Source organism: Pieris napi, chromosome 14 (assembly GCF_905475465.1).
Source record: "Pieris napi chromosome 14, ilPieNapi1.2, whole genome shotgun sequence".
Lineage (NCBI taxonomy): Eukaryota > Metazoa > Arthropoda > Insecta > Lepidoptera > Pieridae > Pieris > Pieris napi.
In genome coordinates, this window is record NC_062247.1 from 3,692,331 (window position 1) to 3,712,586 (window position 20,256).

Sequence of the window (20,256 nt, forward strand, 5' to 3'; positions counted from 1 at the left end):
CAGCCACTTTCATGAATATTATAGGGTATGAGAGAAACTAAACCGGATATATTATAATGTCCGGCGACTTGCATATCATTCATCAATGCGTAATCTACGTAATATCAAATTAAAAAAAATTACTGATGGCTATTGACTGATTGGTTGCATTTTTATGTACTCATTAATGAGTCTAGAGATTTGTATTTTCAATGAGACACAGTTTAAAAACAATCAGTGGCGCTACAATCTTTTTAGGTCTGGGTCTCAGATTTTTGTATTTGTTTTATGATCATTTGTCAATCTAATAGGCAAGTAGGTGACCATCCTCCTGTGCCTGACACACACCGTCGACTTTTTGAGCGTATGTTGAATGCGCACATAGAAAGAAAGTCCATTGGTGCATAGCCGATGTTCAAACCTACGACGTCAAGAATGTGAGTCGCACGCTGAAGCCACTAGGCCAACTCAACAAACAACAAACAACAAAGTCCTAAAACATTATCGCCGGGAAGCCAACCCAATGTGTCCGGCTTCAATCCGGGTAACCAATTGCTAAATTGTTATATGTTTAGTTTTCGAGCCACGCTTTTATACAGTGAAGATAACTTTAATGTATTATAACAAGTCAATATCATAAAACAATATATTTAAACCCCTTTTCATGGGTCCATTTCACGCAAAGACAGAAAGAATATTTACATAATGGAAGAATTCGAACATTCAAATATACAAAAAGCATTCGTTCGTTTCGTACAATAAAATTTGATTGCATTATCTTGAATGATTCAGTACTGGGGTAATGTCAAAGGGCAATGCATATCAGCGTCTATCGTCCAACGTGACACAAATAAACTCCGCTTCCTCTATTAGATATTTTATTATTGTGATTAGAGGTCCATGACGATAGATAATAAATAGTTGCACTCTGAATCGTTCACTTATTGGAAATTTTGTAACATTTACAACAGCTAAAAAACTAATAAACACGTCAAACTGCCGATTCGGAAGTCAGTTAAATTTTTCCAAGATTATAACTTCTTTCTCCATGGTGTTATAAGCTTGGTTAAATTTGGTTTGATTCTTGGGTTCATAAAATGTTTTATTAAGAAAGTCGCTAGAAGATCGATCGATCTAGAAGATCGATCTTAAAAGGTGTTTTTTTTCTTTATTGTTTCTTAATAGTATTTTAATTTGTCTTACTTACTGGCACTTCATAACTTCCAACAGAGTACGAACCCGAAGTTTTGTATGCAATTTTGCTGTAGTGGCATACATAGCTACGCAATACGCGTTTTGCAATAAATGTCTGTATAATGAAATCGGGAACCAAATGCGTGTTGTAACTTGTACACCTTTTAAGTTCGTCAACGTGTTGTCAAAATTGCTTACAAACAAAAACACTTCCAACAATTTACTTGTTTCGATTTCGTGTCTGTCCAGTTTGGTGGTGAATGACCTCACGGTTATCAACGTCTTATATAAGAATACCTAAAAGAAACAAAAACACTTACACTTTAACCGTAGTGGTAATCTCTATGTATATACTGTGTATGTGTTGCTTAATACAGACTACATACAGATAAAATATATTCATATATTTGAAAATACTACTATCCAAATACACCGTGAGAACGTTTTATCGTTTAATATAAAATTATAGATTAATTAATGTAAATTATTATAATAGCCCATCTAAATGCTCTCAGATAAAGAATTCCGCTAAAGAACAACTTTTGTCGCTACTTCTCTTTTCGAAGACACTTTTCTTATCATCGGAATATTTGGCGTTGGCAAAGCGTACCATGGATAGTGTTCAGAGAAGTTGTTCGGTTTTATAACTGCAGCTGAGTTTCATCATCAAACTTCCCGATTACAATGTTCTATATAAAAAAGGGATACTTGTTAAATTACGACAAAAAAACAATCGTGTTGATTGCTGTAGTAAAGTGCGTTTCTACACCATAGATTAAGCGAAGAATCTATAGATAAAACCGATACTTCTGAATCCCAAAACATAAATTATATATAGTAAAACAGTGTTGGTATTTGGTGGTAAAGAAGTATGTGTAGTGTTGCATGAACGACGCCGACTATTACTCGAACAGAAGAGTTATGTAAGCTTATAACCGTGTCAAGTAGGTAACGCGACGGTTTTAAGTATTCGTAAGCGTAATTTGTTTTTAACTTAATATCATAACGAAAAAACCCTTTGTGTCTGTGCTTAATAAATACAAACTTAAAAAAAAGCTCCATCGGCATTTTGTATTCTGTAGTTGCTCAAGCTTTTTAGGCTCGCTAACAACTCATATTCGAATGAGGTTACGTCTTTAGTTAATGATTTCGAAAAAATACTTTGCATAATTATAGAAAGTGCAAAAATACGCAAGTAAGTTTGATAAATTACGATGCAAGGAACATTGGAAACATTTGCGTTATTCACTTAATTTCATAAGTCTGCTTTCAAACTGGGTAATATAGATAAAATAATTAAGAAATATAATTCGTAAATAGAATAAATTTTATGCACTATATGCGTTTTTCATATTAATATCTCTTATATAACTTTATTTATTAACACATTTCTGTTCAAATAATGTTTTATTAAATATCTAGGCTCCAAATATCTTGTCATAGTAAAGAGTCCAAGCCGTTTATTTCAATAGGGCTACTTGAACGGGTTATATTACTAGCGTATTATCAATTGCAATCATCGTTAAAACTCGCTATTAGAGAAAACATATTCAAGGCCCTGCAATTACGGTAAATGCTACGAATGGTAAATGCGTTATATTAATTAATATTAGTTTCATAATCAGTAGGAATAGGAAAAAAAGTAGAAAATAGTTTTAAGCAATTTGAATATCTAATACGGGCCCAGGGCGTGCGTGATTATTTGTCCAGCGTTTTGAATCGACATCCCAACTTTCTGGGGCGAGTGACAGTAGCCATCCCGAGTTACAGCAGCGGTATACGATCCATCCCTGCAAGCACTGGACCCGATCTCCCCTAGCTATTCCTAAAAGCGTATGGCCCGATCTGTGAAGGATACTTGCTGTGTCAAGTATCTTCACAAATGAACAATGAGCGGGGAGAGGCGGACAAAACCGCCGCATCGCATGTCGGGAAGCGGATAAGGCTCTGCTGTTACCGCATCCCGCCTAAGGCGATTGTTGGTGGCGCCTTGGGGTTTTAGTGGGTATGCACATTCGCGAGTCCCACATAACCCTCCCGCACTAAGCAGTCGCACCGCGGTAGGGTATGCGCAATGAATTTCCCCAAGTAAAAAAAAAAAAAAAGGCGGTATACGCCTGTGTTAATAGTGATACAGCCTCTGAATATCCTCGATGGATATTAGTGCTTGCTGCAAGTAACCTAGTAGACTTACGCCGTAACTTAAATCGGACTCGGTTTCAACATTGAATTTTCGTACCACGTAACAACATCGTAATATAACGTTATATGACGCGATAATTATAGGAATTTTACTGGATAAGACCCATTCCAATTATGGAGTTTACCTTTTGAAATCAGTTACAGTTTGGCAGAGACAGAAAGTTAGTTGGATATTCAAGTGACTTGTATACGTATATATGAAATATTATTTTATTAAGAAGAAACAAACAGAAACATCACTTTAATAGAAACAAAAGCTGTACTTTTTTGATTTGTTTAACATTTACACATAGAAATGATAATTATATACAGGATAGCAGCACGGTAGACAGTACAATATTGACGATTACACATAAAAATACGAAATTAAACTAATAATTTAAACAAAAAAAAAGATACATGGCCAAAGAAGAGAATACCAATTGATTTAATTTATTCTTAAATGAAGCGGTAGAGTGTAGACATGTCGTCATCAAGTAAGCTAAACAATTCGTAAAGAGGCGCGTGAAACCTAATATTGGTTCTAGTAAGTTCTAAGTATACTATATGCGTTATGAATTATGATACAGATTTATTTAGATAGTGAAAAACCGCGTTTAATTAATATTTCTAGACTCACGTCGCGGAACTCGTCAAAAACAACACATTACAATCATTGACACGATTAGTTGAGCTAATATTGAAACATTATCAGTGTTTATCAGACCGATAATGACCGAGGTTTGCGATAACCCTTACAGTATCCTGTTGGGACAAAGGAAATTGATATATTCGATAATAGTTTTCACTCTCGGCCGCTATCGTTATATAAAATTTGTATAACAATGACAGAAGCTTGGTCACGTGACCTTACCAAATCGATTGGTCACACGTAATTTACAGCAATCCGCTGTATTTTAATTCTGTAATACCTATTTTTTATATTAAAACTAGCTGCCCCCGTGAACTTCGTTTCTCTTAAATGTGATTTTACTTAGCCTACCTTTTTAGAAGGAACATTTTGCTATGCTACCCCAGAGACTGTTCAGTCTTTTCGGAATGAATTTTTTTTAGGTTCTTCAATTCAATAGTTTTAAATATACAAATAAAAAATAGGGGTTGATCGTAGAGGGATGAAAATTAAGGGTTGTATGTATGATGTATCATAAAAAATTAAAACAAAAAAAATATCGAAAAAATAATAAGAAATGTTTGGGATGGTCCCCTTATCCTGGTTTGAAAGATAGATAGTAGCCGATTTTCAGCCTTACTGAATATGCATAAAAATTAAAAAATTTCATAAGAATCGGTTTAGCCGTTTCGGAGGAGTATGGGAACGAACATTGTGACACGAGAATTTATATATTAGATATATATATTATGCAAACAGGTTACCTGCCTTCCGTGCTTTCATCATCTCAAAGCAGCTATTGGTTGAGAACCAAACACGCGATCGCCTTAGTCTGGCCTATACAAGTGTTAAAAAACTCAATATTTACAGAACAATTTAAATATCAAACAAGATGCGATGATTTGTTCCCTCACGATAAATCACCTCAAATCGACAAAAAATAATAGTGTGTTGTTAGTCTGTGTCAAGGTTTAATATGTTTTAACCTTTACAATTAGCACTTATAAGTTTATTTGCCTGCATATATTGCAACATAACATAGATTAATGGCTGTATTTTATACACGTCGTAAAACATGATTGGAATACGCGTCTACCGGACTAATTTTGACTACGTAATTTTACACCCGCCTCCAAGGGTTATTGGTTAGCATACATTTGTCTTTGGAGCTCCTGGGTTCGCTTCGCAGACGGACACTTGTTTATCGTCGGTAGCAGCCAGTCCTAAATGGCTAATGGAACAGCCTAGAATCATACGTCACGTTAGACAAAATCTATCCTTTACTGATAGAAATTGATAAAAATCACGAACTCTTTTATCATGAAAGCAGGGAATGAGGATAAATCTTTCGAAATCATACAATGATAAAACCGCTTGCAAATATTTTTTAAAAGCAAATACTCCTTTGTTTTTATTTATCTCGATAAAACGCGAACAAAGATTATATGTTTATTGTTCTAGTGTTTGAACTTGTACATGAAAACATTTAAAATTATGTTTTGTACGTAGCTTTGTGTTCACATATGTCTGTATCGACTTTAATGAAATTAAATATTAACAAATTTCATATCACATAGTTTTCCACAATTGCAAGCAAAATATATTAATCCTTTATTGCTTGAGTGAATGATAGTCACTGATTGACGTCTGGTGTGTGGTGGACGTTTTAGGTTGGGCGTCAAATTCTCGTTTTTCGTGAGATTTTTTTTTTTAATTGGCATGTATTCAGTCTTTTGTGCCCGACACACGCCGTCGAATTAAATGCGCACACAGTAAGTACATTGGTACACAGCCGGGGTCCGAACCTACAACCTCAGGAATGAGAGGCTAGGATATCACTGCTCTTGAATCATGAATATGTGATACGACTTAATGTTACTGTTTTAAAATATTCAGACATTTTCTGAGAATAAGTGATATGCTAAGTAATTTAATATTTAAACAGACTTGAATTAGAAGATTAAAAAAGCTTTGCTTTGCTAATACCTACTAAAAAAACGTATTTGTGTTCCACAGATCAGCAGCATAATACTATCGGCATGAAGGTTTTACTGATCTCAAAAGTAGTTTGGCGTTCTAGATATAAGCGACCTGTAATTATATTTAATAGAGGTTGTGTAAGCCCAGTTGAAGAGTACGTGTTGACTTCTTGCAATCAGACGGTGATTGTTTGAGCAATAGCTAACACAATTAAGCCAGTCTTTTTGATACAATACTCTTTATTATGTAGTACTGTCCATTGTATTGCGTTGTTGTTAAGCAAAATGCTTGACCTAACGTGTTATTCAATGCGATAAGGTTCGGGTCGAATCCAAAAATGTTTCACGATAAAAACATATTTACGTTTATTTTGCATTGCGAAAAACAATTTTTTTTTATTTCCAGCACCCAAATATACAGTATTAACAATATTCTTAACCTACATAGGAATAATAATAATTTAAAATATTTATTTATAATTATAAACCAAATTTAAAAAGTTTGGCCCCTGTGGCAGTGTACCTTTACCGCTGGCAACATTTCCTCGCTGTATTGCGATACTTATTCGTCAAGCGAGGAAAGCACCAGCTCTACTACCAGCAAACTTAAACCTTTATTTAGCACCTGTGCACTTGCACCCCACGGCCCAAGAGCCTCTACTCCAAAGGAAACAAAATCAAACTTGAAAGAAAGACTCTTATATTTGAGCCGTTTATTATTTTCCGCCTGCTCTGCGGCTACGCCAGCTTATGTGCTTGTCCGAGAGAGAGAGAGAGAGAGACGGGGCTAACGTGTCCTCACAAGTAGTATCCCATACCAAAGTCCAACGCATCCTGCAAAATGTCAGTCAAAATTTTCTTAATAAATTTTATGATGCGAATTCACTGTAATTATAACATTTGGGGCGTCTATTTGAAAAAACAACGACACATCTCCTTACCACATACCTTGTTTTGAAGTCGATTAAACATAGGAGAAATTTGTGATTGACGCCTAGATGGAACTACATAGTAAAACATAGACTATACCGCAAATGTTTTTAATTACTAGTATAGTTATTATATATAACATTAACAAGAATTTCAGTTTTTACGTTAAATAAATTGTTTTTGAAACCCCAACGTCATATTTTTTAAAATTTCGAATTGAAAATTATAAATTACAAGCATGAATTGCGCATCGTACGTATGAAACTAATCATTAACCTTGTAAACAAATACGTGTTGTTCGTCTGATTAAAACTGTAACTGTACCTTATTGAAACAATTGTGATAAACCAAATACTTTGTTGCAAGAATGTACCTATAGCTAGTTATTTTATATAGTATAATACAAAGACTAAAAGGCTGTTAGATTTGTACTATTTAATAGGTAGGTGTAAATTAGAAAACCAACTGAAAGGATAGAATTTTGAAGTTATACTTCTTTAGGCGCGTTATGAAAAATTAATGAGAGTGAAATTTTAAGATGCGCGCGCATCGTGACACAGAATTAACAGAATGAAGTTGCCCACGGAAGATGCTACGGCATCGGACATAATTTAAAAACAACATTCGAATAATAATAGAATTTATTTGTTACACTTAATGTAAGAAAATAATAATAAATATTTATTTAGTTAATTTTTCAAATGTAAACTGAACTTTATTGACGATAATGACTCCTTTTCCAGTCTTTGATTATTTAATTGTCATTAATTAGTTGCATACAATCAAAAACTATTTTTAATAATGCCAAAGAAGTATAACTTCTTACGCGCGTACATAAGTACACGCACCCTTTTTGAAGTTATTTTAGTACATTGTAATAGTTTATTATCTCTGCAATTATTCCACCGACTCTGTGAACTGGTTAATGCAGATGGCGTATATTCCAAAGGTTCGATTAAATAATCATAAAAATAATGATAACCGTGGATGGGTTTTAATTAGCTACATGGAGCGTCCATTATCGTCGTAGTCGAGTCCCGTACGGGCTATGAGCTTTCTAACAAAATTCGTTTTTGACATTTCTGTTTTGTCTATGCCGTTCTTTAATAAATTGAACGTATATTTGAAAGTACGCAACGTTTTTATTCTTTAACAATAAAACTATTGAGTTACGATTGTTTTTTTATGATGAAACTAACAAGGAAATGAGGGGCTTAATGTTTTGCAAATGAATGTAAACTGAAGATTATTATGATAACAAGATTGAATTGCGAGTGTACAATAACATATAATATGTCGTTATTTAAGATACTGTTGTCCAATCTGAACTACTCTTTATATTTTCTAAAAGTAGCTTTATTCATTTTAAGTTCGTTTAATTATTTGTCTAAAGTACTGGATCAGTATCTTTTCATCGAATCGTAAATACAATTTGTGAGTATTGCAACACAGCAAGGAAATGCTTCCAGCGTTAAAGGTACACTGCCATAGAGACCAAACTTTTTAAATTTGTTTTAATTTTCTTTTTATTATTATTACGTATGTTGAGAAAATTGTAAATATTGTATATTTGATTGTTATGCTTAGGTTTTAATAAAATATCCAAATATTTGAGAGAAAGAGATAAAACATTGCTTTAAAGCGGTGCAACTGACTGATTAAGTTTTCATAAATAAGAGGGTAAGTTTGGAACAGCATTTAGTCGTATTTTATACATTTACAATTTCGCCACTATCTGTCCTGCTATTTCTATTCTCGTACACAAAGTCTATAAGATATATATATTCGTTGGGACCATTCACGTCGTATTAATATAAGCATTTTGTCCAACAAAACCTATATGAAAAATCTAATTGTAATGTTTAAGACGAGTTTTAGACGTTAAAAACGCGGATAAAAATCTCGTACATATAACTTCATAGAATTTCAGTACAGCTCTGGGACCTAGATGATTTCTTAAATGCCCAACTTTAGTAAATTATATCTAGTTACGACAGTAACCGGTGGATATAACAAGGTATAATTTTGATAATGATCGTGTTTGTTAACATGAATTTAATACTTAAGATAAAAATGTTGCAATTTCCTCTTATAAGATACTATATTAGCAAATATAAAGTATGATAGGTATATGACGTTCTATTTACTAATGTAGGTAAATAGAACGTCATGTCTAGGTAATGACCTTCAGATATTTAAAACAGAGTATACCCATCAAGGGCCGCCAAAGCATCGTATGCATGTGCAGTAGTTGGCTTTTATGGCTGATTCGAAATATCTATTTTATATTAAAAAAATACTTATGTGAACAAAATTTTGTAGCTTAAGAAAGAACCAGTGGCGCTACAGCCTTTTAGGTCTGGGCCTCAGTATCTGTTTCGTGATCATTTTAATAGCCAATCAGCTGATCACGTACTGCCTATTACAAAACCTACGACCTTACAGATGAGAGTCGTACCCTGAAGCCACTAGGCCAACTGCACCATTCTTTGCAAACATAAATTTACAATCATACGTACTTAATTTAAATCTACTTAAAAGGAAATTTAAGGCATTGTGTTAAATATTTTTCTTTTTTAGATGCGGCGTGTAGCTGAATTTAGAAAAGAAAATGCGTCTCTACTGGACGGGTTACTACCTGAACACGAAATGCAATCATTCTTAGAACACAAAGTTGTGAACGTGCTGAAGGGACGTGACCACAAAGGAAGGAGAGTTCTAGTTGTCAATGTTGGAGGTAAGTTAATCAATGATGATATCGTCCACAGAAGTATAAATAATAATCCATTTGCTACGACTCTATCTTGAATGCATCCGTTTCTTTCGGTCATTTCAATTTTCATAGACAACATCTTCTTGTCTATATTCGCATAAATTTAGTAGAAAGATTATTTGTATGGAACAGTCGAAATTCAAACACTGCACTGCTCGACGTATCGTCTACAGACATATGATAATAGTCTATATATAATCATATGACGCATTATAATTTTTTTTTTTTCAAAGACAATTCACACCAATTGACCGAGTCCCATGCTAAGCTGGTGAAGCTTGTGTTATGGTTACTAGGCAACGGATATACATACATATTATAGATAGATATAAATACATATTTAAACACCCAAGACCTAAGCACAACACCAAATGCTCATCACATCGATGTTCGTCTCAGCCGGGGATCGAACCCGGGACCCATGGATTCGCAGTCAGGGGTACTAACCACTAGACCAATGAGATTTAAATACGTAATTACCACATATTAAAAATTACGTAGGTACGCTTTATCAATAAAATGTTATAAAGTAGATCTCCATTCTGATTATCCACTGCGGCTCCCAATGACTGGTTATGTAAGAGATATAGTGCACAAGTGTGTGTGCATCCTTTATTCCCTTTTGATGGGTCCGACAAGACCTCTGTCGTAAGGTCAAGCGCAAATTCCTGATATCTAAGGCAGGGACGCCAACTTCACGCTTTGAATTTCTTAGAAAAATCTAAAAGCCGTGTTCGTGACCATGATTTGTCTACCAGTTTTACACATTCTAGACTATATACTGCAATCTATACTTGTATAGTATACCATTAGAATACTACATTAAATTACATAGGCGATATTTACTTTCACAATATTACACAAATGTACAGGCGTGCGAAATGCGTAACAAAACAGCAAATTGTCAAGCGAAATATTTATTTTAATCAATGGAAATTTTATAAAATGTATTATATTTTTGCAACCTTAAATCATTATATTATATTTTAAACTTGCAGACCGGCCAAGCGTTGTTGTGGCTAAGGTTTTTGTTATATTACATAGTAGCAAACTATTCAAGGGAAACGGTAGGAGAACACCAGTCATGGGGACCACCATGCTTTTTTGGTGGTTATGCCATTAAATTGTAGCTTATATGAAACGTTGGTACTTTCAACACAGCGCCATCTGTTAGAATTGTGACTATCAAATAATAAATAAATATTTTGCAATAAAATAATATTGCGGGTATAAATTGAGATGTAAGCTATCCTATCTTTTAAGTTGAATCAAACTACACACGGTGTGCAAATTTGATTGATATCGGTTTAGGAATCCATAGCGGACTTTACTGTCAAAATGTCAAATTAAAAATAATGACGTTTGCTAACAAAACCAGAGACAAAGTTCGAAATCCATCGTACAATTGAATCGACTCAGCGTTCGACAACTCACCGTTTAACGAAATAGAATATGTGGAGCGTGTGACACTTATGTAGAGGGGCAGGCTAGCTTTATATTAGTGATGTTACCAATTACCAGTAGTTCTTGGAAATAAAACGTTTAAACCGGATTGCTACATGCATTGTTTTTGTATGCTAATATCAATAACGTGATTCAGAAACGAGACACAACGAATTATGACTCCCATATCTCAAAATTCAATATTGACGTATCGAAGTCAGACTTAGCGCTCGTTTCTGAATATTACCCCAAAAGTTATATAAAAAAAAACAAATCTGGAGTTTAAATAAAACGTAAAGTATATTTTTAACTCCTAAAATAACGCTTCCATCAAGTAAATTAAATCTCTTTATATTATACTTTCGACCACGGACGTCGAGGCAGAATACGAAATACTACCCGTATCACCTCGAAGTCCGTCGTTCCACAACTGACCGTTATTTAAGGACCTATCTGGTCGCCAAATTTCAAAAAAGTACATTGTTTCTTTCCATTTTTCGTCATCGTTTCTTGAAGTAGGGCGAATGGAAAAAATATATGGTGAAGTTGAGTAGTTTATGTATCCATTTTGAAAGATCGATACACGATAAATAACTTCGCTCGATAGAAAAAAAAATCCAAACATAGTCAATTTTTGGCTCTTTGAATTCATTTTATGACGAAAATGTATATAGAACATGTAAATTTACACGATATAACATTTTATCGCAAGCCAAGTACCTAATCCATTTTCAGAAAAAAAAATTATAAAATTACATTAATTTAATATTTTACGTAACTAATTGTCATGACGGGCCGGCGCGCCTCAGTGCACCAGCTCTCCCTATCCTTAAGACAGTTTACGCCGCACCACCACTATGTGGAACCAGCTACCCACTGAAGTATTTCCGTGCCATTTCGAGTTTCTTTCAACAAAAGAGAGTACCAATTCTTAAAAAGCCCGCAATGCACACGCCCTCTTGCATTGAGAGCGTCCATGTGCGTCACATAACGTCAGGTGAGCCTTCTGCCCGGCTCCCTGTTTTATAAAAAAATCTGTTGATATTTTCTATACGTATTAACTGCCCCGGTACTCTATATGGTCTAAGATCCCGCTATACAACGACCTTCACCGAGATGCTTATTTAATGAAACTTATTTTATATATAATTTAATATGTCAATAAATATAATCCATATGGGTTGCCTAGCAAATTTCAGTCCAGAGTATTTTTAATTAATTTAAAAAAAAAAATATTTTTTTAAACATTTCACTGGTATGATTATTAGATAAATTCTATACCAATCGAAAGTATGAAGCCCATAGAATATGCAAAAGTTAGGTTGTTTTTAATCAATTAATTATTTATGTGTATATTTTTTATGTGACACTAAAGTATATATACATCTTTAGTATAAAAGAAGGTTATAGTGATACATATATAATACTACCCTGATTAAAAATATTGATTGAAAAAAGTTCAAAAAATTTACTACATGCAAATTATAAAAAAAAAAATTTTTTTTAAATATTAATTAAACATACTCTGGACTGAAATTTGCTAGGCAACCCATATGGATTATATTTATTGACATATTAAATTAAATATAAAATAAGTTTCATTAAATAAGCATCTCGGTGAAGGTCGTTGTATAGCGGGATCTTATACTAATAGCTTCCAATTGCGATTGAGTATCGGGATGTCAAAATTTCGACGTTAGCGCTACGGATATTGAGAGAACTACATCAATATTGTACACCAAAGTCGGGATTGGAACTTGGAAGTTACGGCGTTGCGCTGATAGTTACAACATATGACGAATTATCACCGCTATCAACTAATAATGAACTTTGCACATAATGTACATTAGACTCCTTAAGTGTCAATAAATTTTATGGCTTTAATGTAGCTATTAAATTGTATTTACCATTGTTTTATAATTATTCCACACTTAGCAACAATAACTTAGGAAAATATTTACAAAATTAGTTATGTTTATAATTATTGCTTTGTACAAAACATCGTTTATGTTACATACTATTAAACAAGCAATTAAGACATTTGAATAACGTATTACCTGACGGTATTGAGAACTTTTATGGATATTTTTTATATTATAGTAGTAACATTATTAAAATTGGATATAGTTTAAGCACGAGGTGTAACCATAATAATCATAGGCGCTACAACCCTAAAGAGTCCTGTCCTCAGATCCGTTTCTTCCATCATTTTTATTTTATAAACAAGTAGGTGATCAGCCGATACATGTTGATTTTGGGTTTTAGACAAGCCACTTTCCTCACAATGCTTTTCTTCACTGTAGGACTAATTGTGCATATTGAAAGAAAATTTTATTGGAGCCGTTATTATTGACCTCAGGAAAAAGGTTCGCTTAGGCCACATATATTTTAATATGCATCGTGTAACATTGATTAATTTATATTATATATGTCTTTTTGGACTCATAAAAAATAGTTTTTGAAGTTACCAATATTTTATAGCCACCTGGGACCCGAAGAAGGTGACGGCGGACCAGCTCTTCAGGCTGTTTTACTTAATCCACGAAGCCGCGATGTTAGAACCAGAGACTCAAGTTCGAGGCACCGTCGTCATCATGGACTTCCACAATATGGGCTGGACTCAGGTATGTATTTTAAAATGAAGTTGTTTAAAGTAAGTAGGTTACATAAGTTATTAGGCAACGGGCGGCCTTATCGCTAACAGGCGATTTCTTCCAGGCAACCCTAAAATGGAACAATAGAAAAAAAAGTAGTTATTTGTTGTGCGCCGAAAGCACCAGCTCTAGGGTCACCGGTACTATCTACCAGTCACCAACCTAATACTTTAATTAACGCCTGTGCACTTGAACTCCACGGCCTAATCTAAGAGTCTCTACTCCAAAGAGAACAAAACCAAAGTTTATTATTTTCCGCCTGCTATGCGGCCGCGCTAGCTTTTGTGTTTGTCCGGGGGAGGTGAGACGGGGCTTACGTGTCCACACAAGTAGCATCCCATACCAAAGCCCGTCCATTCCTTTAAGGGGTAAGGGATTGCTTAAGTAATTTTTAATTCCGGGCAGACATGTTATATACATTGGTTTATTATAAATGGAAAATTCCTTTAGACTTTCATGTTTGTAAACACTTGCTAACACCTTGGTACTTGGTTAAGTATTTGATGAATGGTATTTGAAGAAATTTAAGAAATCCTTCTGCCACTAAATACTGCCTTAAGGATACATTTATTAATGAATTAGTACTACATTGATGTCAATTTTCAAGCTTAAACTCAATGACTTAGTATTGGCAATAATAATAATTTTTAATTCGAACAAAGGTACATTAAATACCAGCAGTATTATAAAAAACAAAAGTTAAAAAAGGATTCTTTATTTTCCAAAACAGCTACACCACATTGTTTAAAACCATTATTCATATTTTCATAAGTGTTTTATTGTCCTCATTTTAACATAATTTTTTATGTTTGAGAGCATAAACAAAATAAAATAAGTGTAACTTTGATAAACAGTCATATTTTATACGATTTCTAGTTAGTTGAATGTAGGCTTAGCCTATTATTTGTTATGAATACAACCTTGTTATTACACTGTACACGTCACTAAACGTGGAGCGCAGAATATTAAATAATGTATAAAATTAACATAATTTATCACGCGAAAAAAGTTTCAATTTACTTATAAAAAATTTTTTTGTTTATAATAAAAAAGTATGGCGTGTATCGTGCTTTTGAACCCCGGCTATAAAATTTTTCTTTGTGGTAAGTGAAGGTAAACATCCTGAAAAATAGGAAAGATCTAGGTGTGTCGGGTAGCAGCTGATTCGTATTGCTTTGAAATGCGCTCGTTTTTTATGATAAAAACATACAAATTATTCCAGTTTTACAAGGTCGGTTAAAAAAATTGCAAGTCCAAATACAATTCATAGTCTCTGTTCATAGAAACTTAATATCTAATTGAAATGTATTAAGTAGAGAACACGTCTCTTTCTTACAAATTGTGATTACAAAATCAAAAATCATTATTCATATAGTAACACAATGTACACGTTCATAAACGTCAAGAAATATACAATGCTTCTAATTTTACACTTACTGCCAGTTCTCAAATCAAGGGCGTAGAACGGAAGAGAAGAACTGGCATTAAACTCTCCGCCACTCTTTTACGCTTTGTTACTAAGAGAGAAAGAATTAAAACTTAAATAATATGACCATGAATGTAATGATTATTGAGCTTAGACATTTAACGCCTATTTTTTTTCTTATTAAAAATAATTAAGGAGTATTTTATCGGTACCTTTATACCATTATTTAACGAGTAATGTCATCACAGTAATAGGTATTTATTAAACGAAGTCAATAAACTCTTAATTACGTATATAAGAAAGTCACTCCATTGCTTAAAGTTTGCCAATACACACTTGTTAATTAATGTTATACTTTATTACAATGTCTTAACGTCCAAATCAGTTCGAACAATTGTTTGCGTTGCACATGTATTTAGCAATGCACTGTATTTTGACGGAGCTGATGAAAGTTGGAAACGACACCTTCGAAAATAATATCTCCTTTTGAACTGATACTACTAGAATAAATGACTACGATTGGTGGAAACCTCATATAAATACTAAGGTACGATACGGCCTAGATCGGTACCATGCCCACATTTGTCTTTCTAAAACTCCTATGCCCCCTTATGACAAAAATATTCTTTTATATTAAAAAATAAGAAACCTCAATGATAGGTTAGAAGAAATCACTAGGAAATTGTTAACGAAACACAGTAAGTACAATACCGGCAAACATCTTGAACATTAAACAAGGGAGTGGAGAAAGTTTGCGCGGGACACAAACGTCAACTGATTCACCAATCACGCGATCGACACGTCACTCTCCCGCCACCCCTCTCTCAGTGACACCTAAACATCGCTCCTGCGTAACCAAGGACATTTGTTCAAGATGTTTGCCGGGATCAGTAAATTTTTTTTTAATAGCCCCTAAACAATCAAATTGCTCCCCCCCCCCATCGGGCGTGGGCCCCATGTTGGGAAACACTGTTCTAGATAGAGGTTATATTTCTTCTAGACACTTTTCCGAATTTACCTGAGTCACGGGCATGACTGGTACGACTCTAAATTAGCCGAACATATCTAAGTACCTATTATAAGTTCATATCATTCGGGCCATTAATGAATCTATTACAATGATAGAGACGCCATCTACATAATATATGTATTCTGACGTGTCTACTTCTTTTGGCATGGCCTTATGTTAAGACGTATTCATCAATGTACTAAATATAGACAATACACGTGTTGTCTGGTCATTAGCGATTATATATTGTTACAGTAAATACTATTGTATAGGTAAAACATTGAGTATACAATGTTGTTCTTGTAAATATTCCTTTGTTTAGTACTTTTTCATAGACTATTTACTGTTTTTAGCTATGACTATGCGCGCCCAACTCTGAGGTCCTGTATTCGAAACCTAGCTATAGATTTTTATTTGTGAAAATTACTTTACTCTAAACCTATAGTCAGGAAACAAAGTCTAAGACACGAAAATCACACGTGTCCCGCAAAAAAAAAATCATGAAAAAGCTACTCTATCTGAGGCTGAGATAAACAGATTTATTTTTTATTTAATACTAAAATATTCTTTTTTTAAAACACTTTTCTAAAGAATAATAAATACACGTTTCATATAAAATTATTCAGTAATCAAAAATTGGATTAAGTGATTATTAAGCAATTTAGTATCTAGTTTCAAAATATCATATTACGAGATCTTTGCAATTAATCATTGTAACTGTGCCTTACTTATGTAATATTTGGCATTATATAACTTTCGACTATAGTTGGGCGTTTTATTTATAGCAGGTAATGAAATGCGTTTGCGTCAAAAGTCATATAAAAAAAATATTGTTCTATTCCTTGAGTGAAGTTGAAAGGTGATCATATAATTAAGGTTATTAATTTTTATTAACACGTTAATAGTACATTTTAAACAAAATGTTACGGAGGTAACGGGTTTGTATCTAATACTTAAAAAAATTATTTTAATTTTAAAGATGTTTTTGAACCAACCAAAAATAATTTTGATCGTTAATACTAATACAATCAAGGGCGGATCCAGCTTTGGCGCCAGGAGGGGGTCACATAGTCGTGGTCAAGTCAAGAACTTATAATTTAATTTTGATAACAATAGATACAAGTAAAAAGTAGGTATTTTATTAATGTACGTTAGTAATTGCAATTAAAAATATTTATTCTTTATTGTACACTTGAAAAACTTAGCACAGTATTGTGTACATACACACATACATGTTATAGGTTGGTCCAAAACTAGTGACGTCAATAATTTTTTTTAGATTCCTCACACCTAGCACCGAGCATACGAAAATACCCCATGTATGTTCCGCGATTTTTTTGTAGTTTTCGAGTTATCATTTTTTTTGTGTTTTTTGAATGTTTTCTGCCAGCGAGGTTTCAAAAATTGCTATCTTTTTTTGTTGTAGGTATTTTGCAGTTTTTTTTCTGTGAAATGATTGTCTTAAATGTTGTTTAAATAAAAAAAAACTTAGCTTCCTATAATTAGTTAAAGCTACTCAAGAAAGGTTTTAAAGTTAGAAGTTTCGTTTTTAGCTGGATTTGTCCAAACATTCGACTTCAATTTAAAAATACAAAAAGAAGTTTCCATAGCTTCTGGCTAAGTTCAGAAACTACGCAGGGTTCTAAGCTACCAAAATCATAGAAAAATATGGTACTTAATTGGTATTTTATTGTTGTAATCGGCCTTTAAGGTGGATAGGCTAAAAATCATTGAAGCATTAAAAATGTTTTTTTTTCGACTTTGATTATTCTTATGGTAAATTAGACTTTATAATGTGATTTTAATTAATTTTAATACCCGTTAAAAAAAGTAGCTTTCCTTCGGGTAAACCAGCTCTTTGAAAAATCCCCAAACGTTGTCGTTATGTATTCAAGTTGGAGGAAAGAGTTTTGAAAATTTATTATAATACTAGCTGATCCGGCAAACGTCGTTTTGCCATGTATATCATTTATAATAAAAAATAGGGGTTGATCGTAGAGGGGTGAAAATTGGGGGTTGTTTGTATTTTTTAATGCTGTATCATGAAAAAATAAAATAAAAAATCTTTATCTAAAAATTAAAAAGTAATAATTTAGGGGTGGACTACTCTTAACATTAAGGGATATGAAAAATAGATGTTGTCCGATTCTCAGACATACCCAATATGCACACAAAATTTCATGAGAATCGGTCAAGCCGTTTCGGAGAAGTTCGAACGAAGTTCGAGTGTCGAAACACCGCGACACGAAAATTTTATATATTAGAAATAGTATTTTTTTCAGTAAATCGTGTTTTTTATTTGTTATTAAAAAAACAGGTAATTTCACAACTAGCAATAATCATTTCGAATAACATTTTGAATTTTGAGTGGTAAGACCAAAATTATTGTAAGAATTACACGAGCTACTTTTTTAACGGGTATTAAAATTAGTATAAATTGGATCGTAAAGTTTCATTTGCCATAAGAAAAATAAAAGTTAAAAAAAAAGTTTAATGCTTCAATGATTTTTTGCCTATCCACATTAAAAGGCCGATTACAGCTACATTTATTTTACGGGTATTAAAATTAAACAAAAAACCACATTATGAAGTTTAATTTACCATAAGAATAATAAAAGTCGAAAAAAAATACATTTTTAATGCTTCAATGATTTTTAGCCTATCCACCAAAAATTCACCGATTACAACAAAAAAAGACCAATTAAGAACCATTTTTTTTCTATCATTTTGGTAGCTTAGAAGTTAGATCCCTGTGGAGTTTTTAAACTTAGCCAGGAGCTATGGAAACTTCTTTTTGTATTTTTAAATTGAAGTCGAATGTTTGGACAAATCCAGCTAAAAACTAAACTTCTAACTTTAAAACCTTTTTTGAGTAGCTTTAACTAATTTTAAGAAGCTGGGTTTTTTTTTCTTGAACATCATTTTACATTATTTCATGCAAAATACCTACAACAAAAAAAGATATGAATTTTTGAAACCTCGCTGGCAGAAAACATTCAAAAAACACAAAAAAATGTATAACTCGAAAACTACAAAAAATCGCGGAACATACATGGGGTATTTTCGTATACCCCCAGGTGTGAGGAATCTAAAAAAAAAATATTGCCGTCACTAGTTGGACCAACCTGTATACACGTACATATTACCATCTTCTCTTGAAGACATCCAGAGAAACACTATCACGTAATTTTTTTTTTGAAGTGGAATCTCGCTGTTGGCCTTTAGGGCCTGCACAGCTCAGCTCTGGCTGTTTTGGCGAGCTTAGCTCGGCCTGACTATCACGTACGGAATGAGGCAGCCTATGTATATTACATAACCGTGGTGAATGATTTGTCATAACAGCTAGAGGTATGTCGAGGGGTATTACGCTAAACGTCGCAAAAGTGAAGAGATGGTATGACAAGGGATTCCATCAAACAAAATAGAAACAAAATACATATATTTTAATACACAAAACACGTTAAAGAAAAATTGATTTTCTTTAACGTGTTTTCCCGAAACGCGTTATTACGTCATTTACGTCAACGGGTACGTTTTCATGAACGTGGAGAAGTGCCAGTCCGGTTAGGCGATCTTCAACCATTGAAGATCTTAGCCACGATTTAATTCTGCGCAACGTAGAGAAAGACCTTTCTGCTGTCGCTTTGCTGACAGGGTAGTGTATCCAATTTTCCTATATTAGGATACATATTGATGTCACAATTTAAAATAAGCTATGTTATGATATGTTGAAGTTTAGTCGTTCCGATTCCGATTGAGGTAAGGTCTAGCTAGACGTTTCATAGTCGACAAGCGCGCGCAAGTGTGGCGCGGAAAATTCAAATTCGATGCGTTCGTTCTCAAACGATTGCCATCATACAAAGTTATTATATTATATTAAATTAATTAAATATTGAAGGTATGTAGTTACATATAATCTGTATGGTGACAAATTTATATATAAAATCATTATGTTCAATTAGTGGTCCACCTAAGTCCTGCTCAGGGGGGGGTCATGACCCCCATGACCCCCCCCCCTGGATCCGCCGTTGAATACAATTTATAGTTTTTTAAAACC

At 33.5% G+C, this 20,256-nt stretch overlaps 1 protein-coding gene across 1 annotated transcript in view; it reads left to right on the forward strand.

Moving 5' to 3' along the window:
- The window catches only part of LOC125055806 (retinaldehyde-binding protein 1), a 32,042-nt gene that overhangs the window by 4,238 nt on the left and 7,548 nt on the right, over window positions 1-20,256 (forward strand). The window contains exons 3-4 of the mRNA XM_047658423.1: window positions 9,475-9,631; window positions 13,592-13,734. Of these exons, the coding sequence (XP_047514379.1) occupies window positions 9,475-9,631; window positions 13,592-13,734 (300 nt within the window). The remainder of the gene's footprint in view (window positions 1-9,474; window positions 9,632-13,591; window positions 13,735-20,256) is intronic.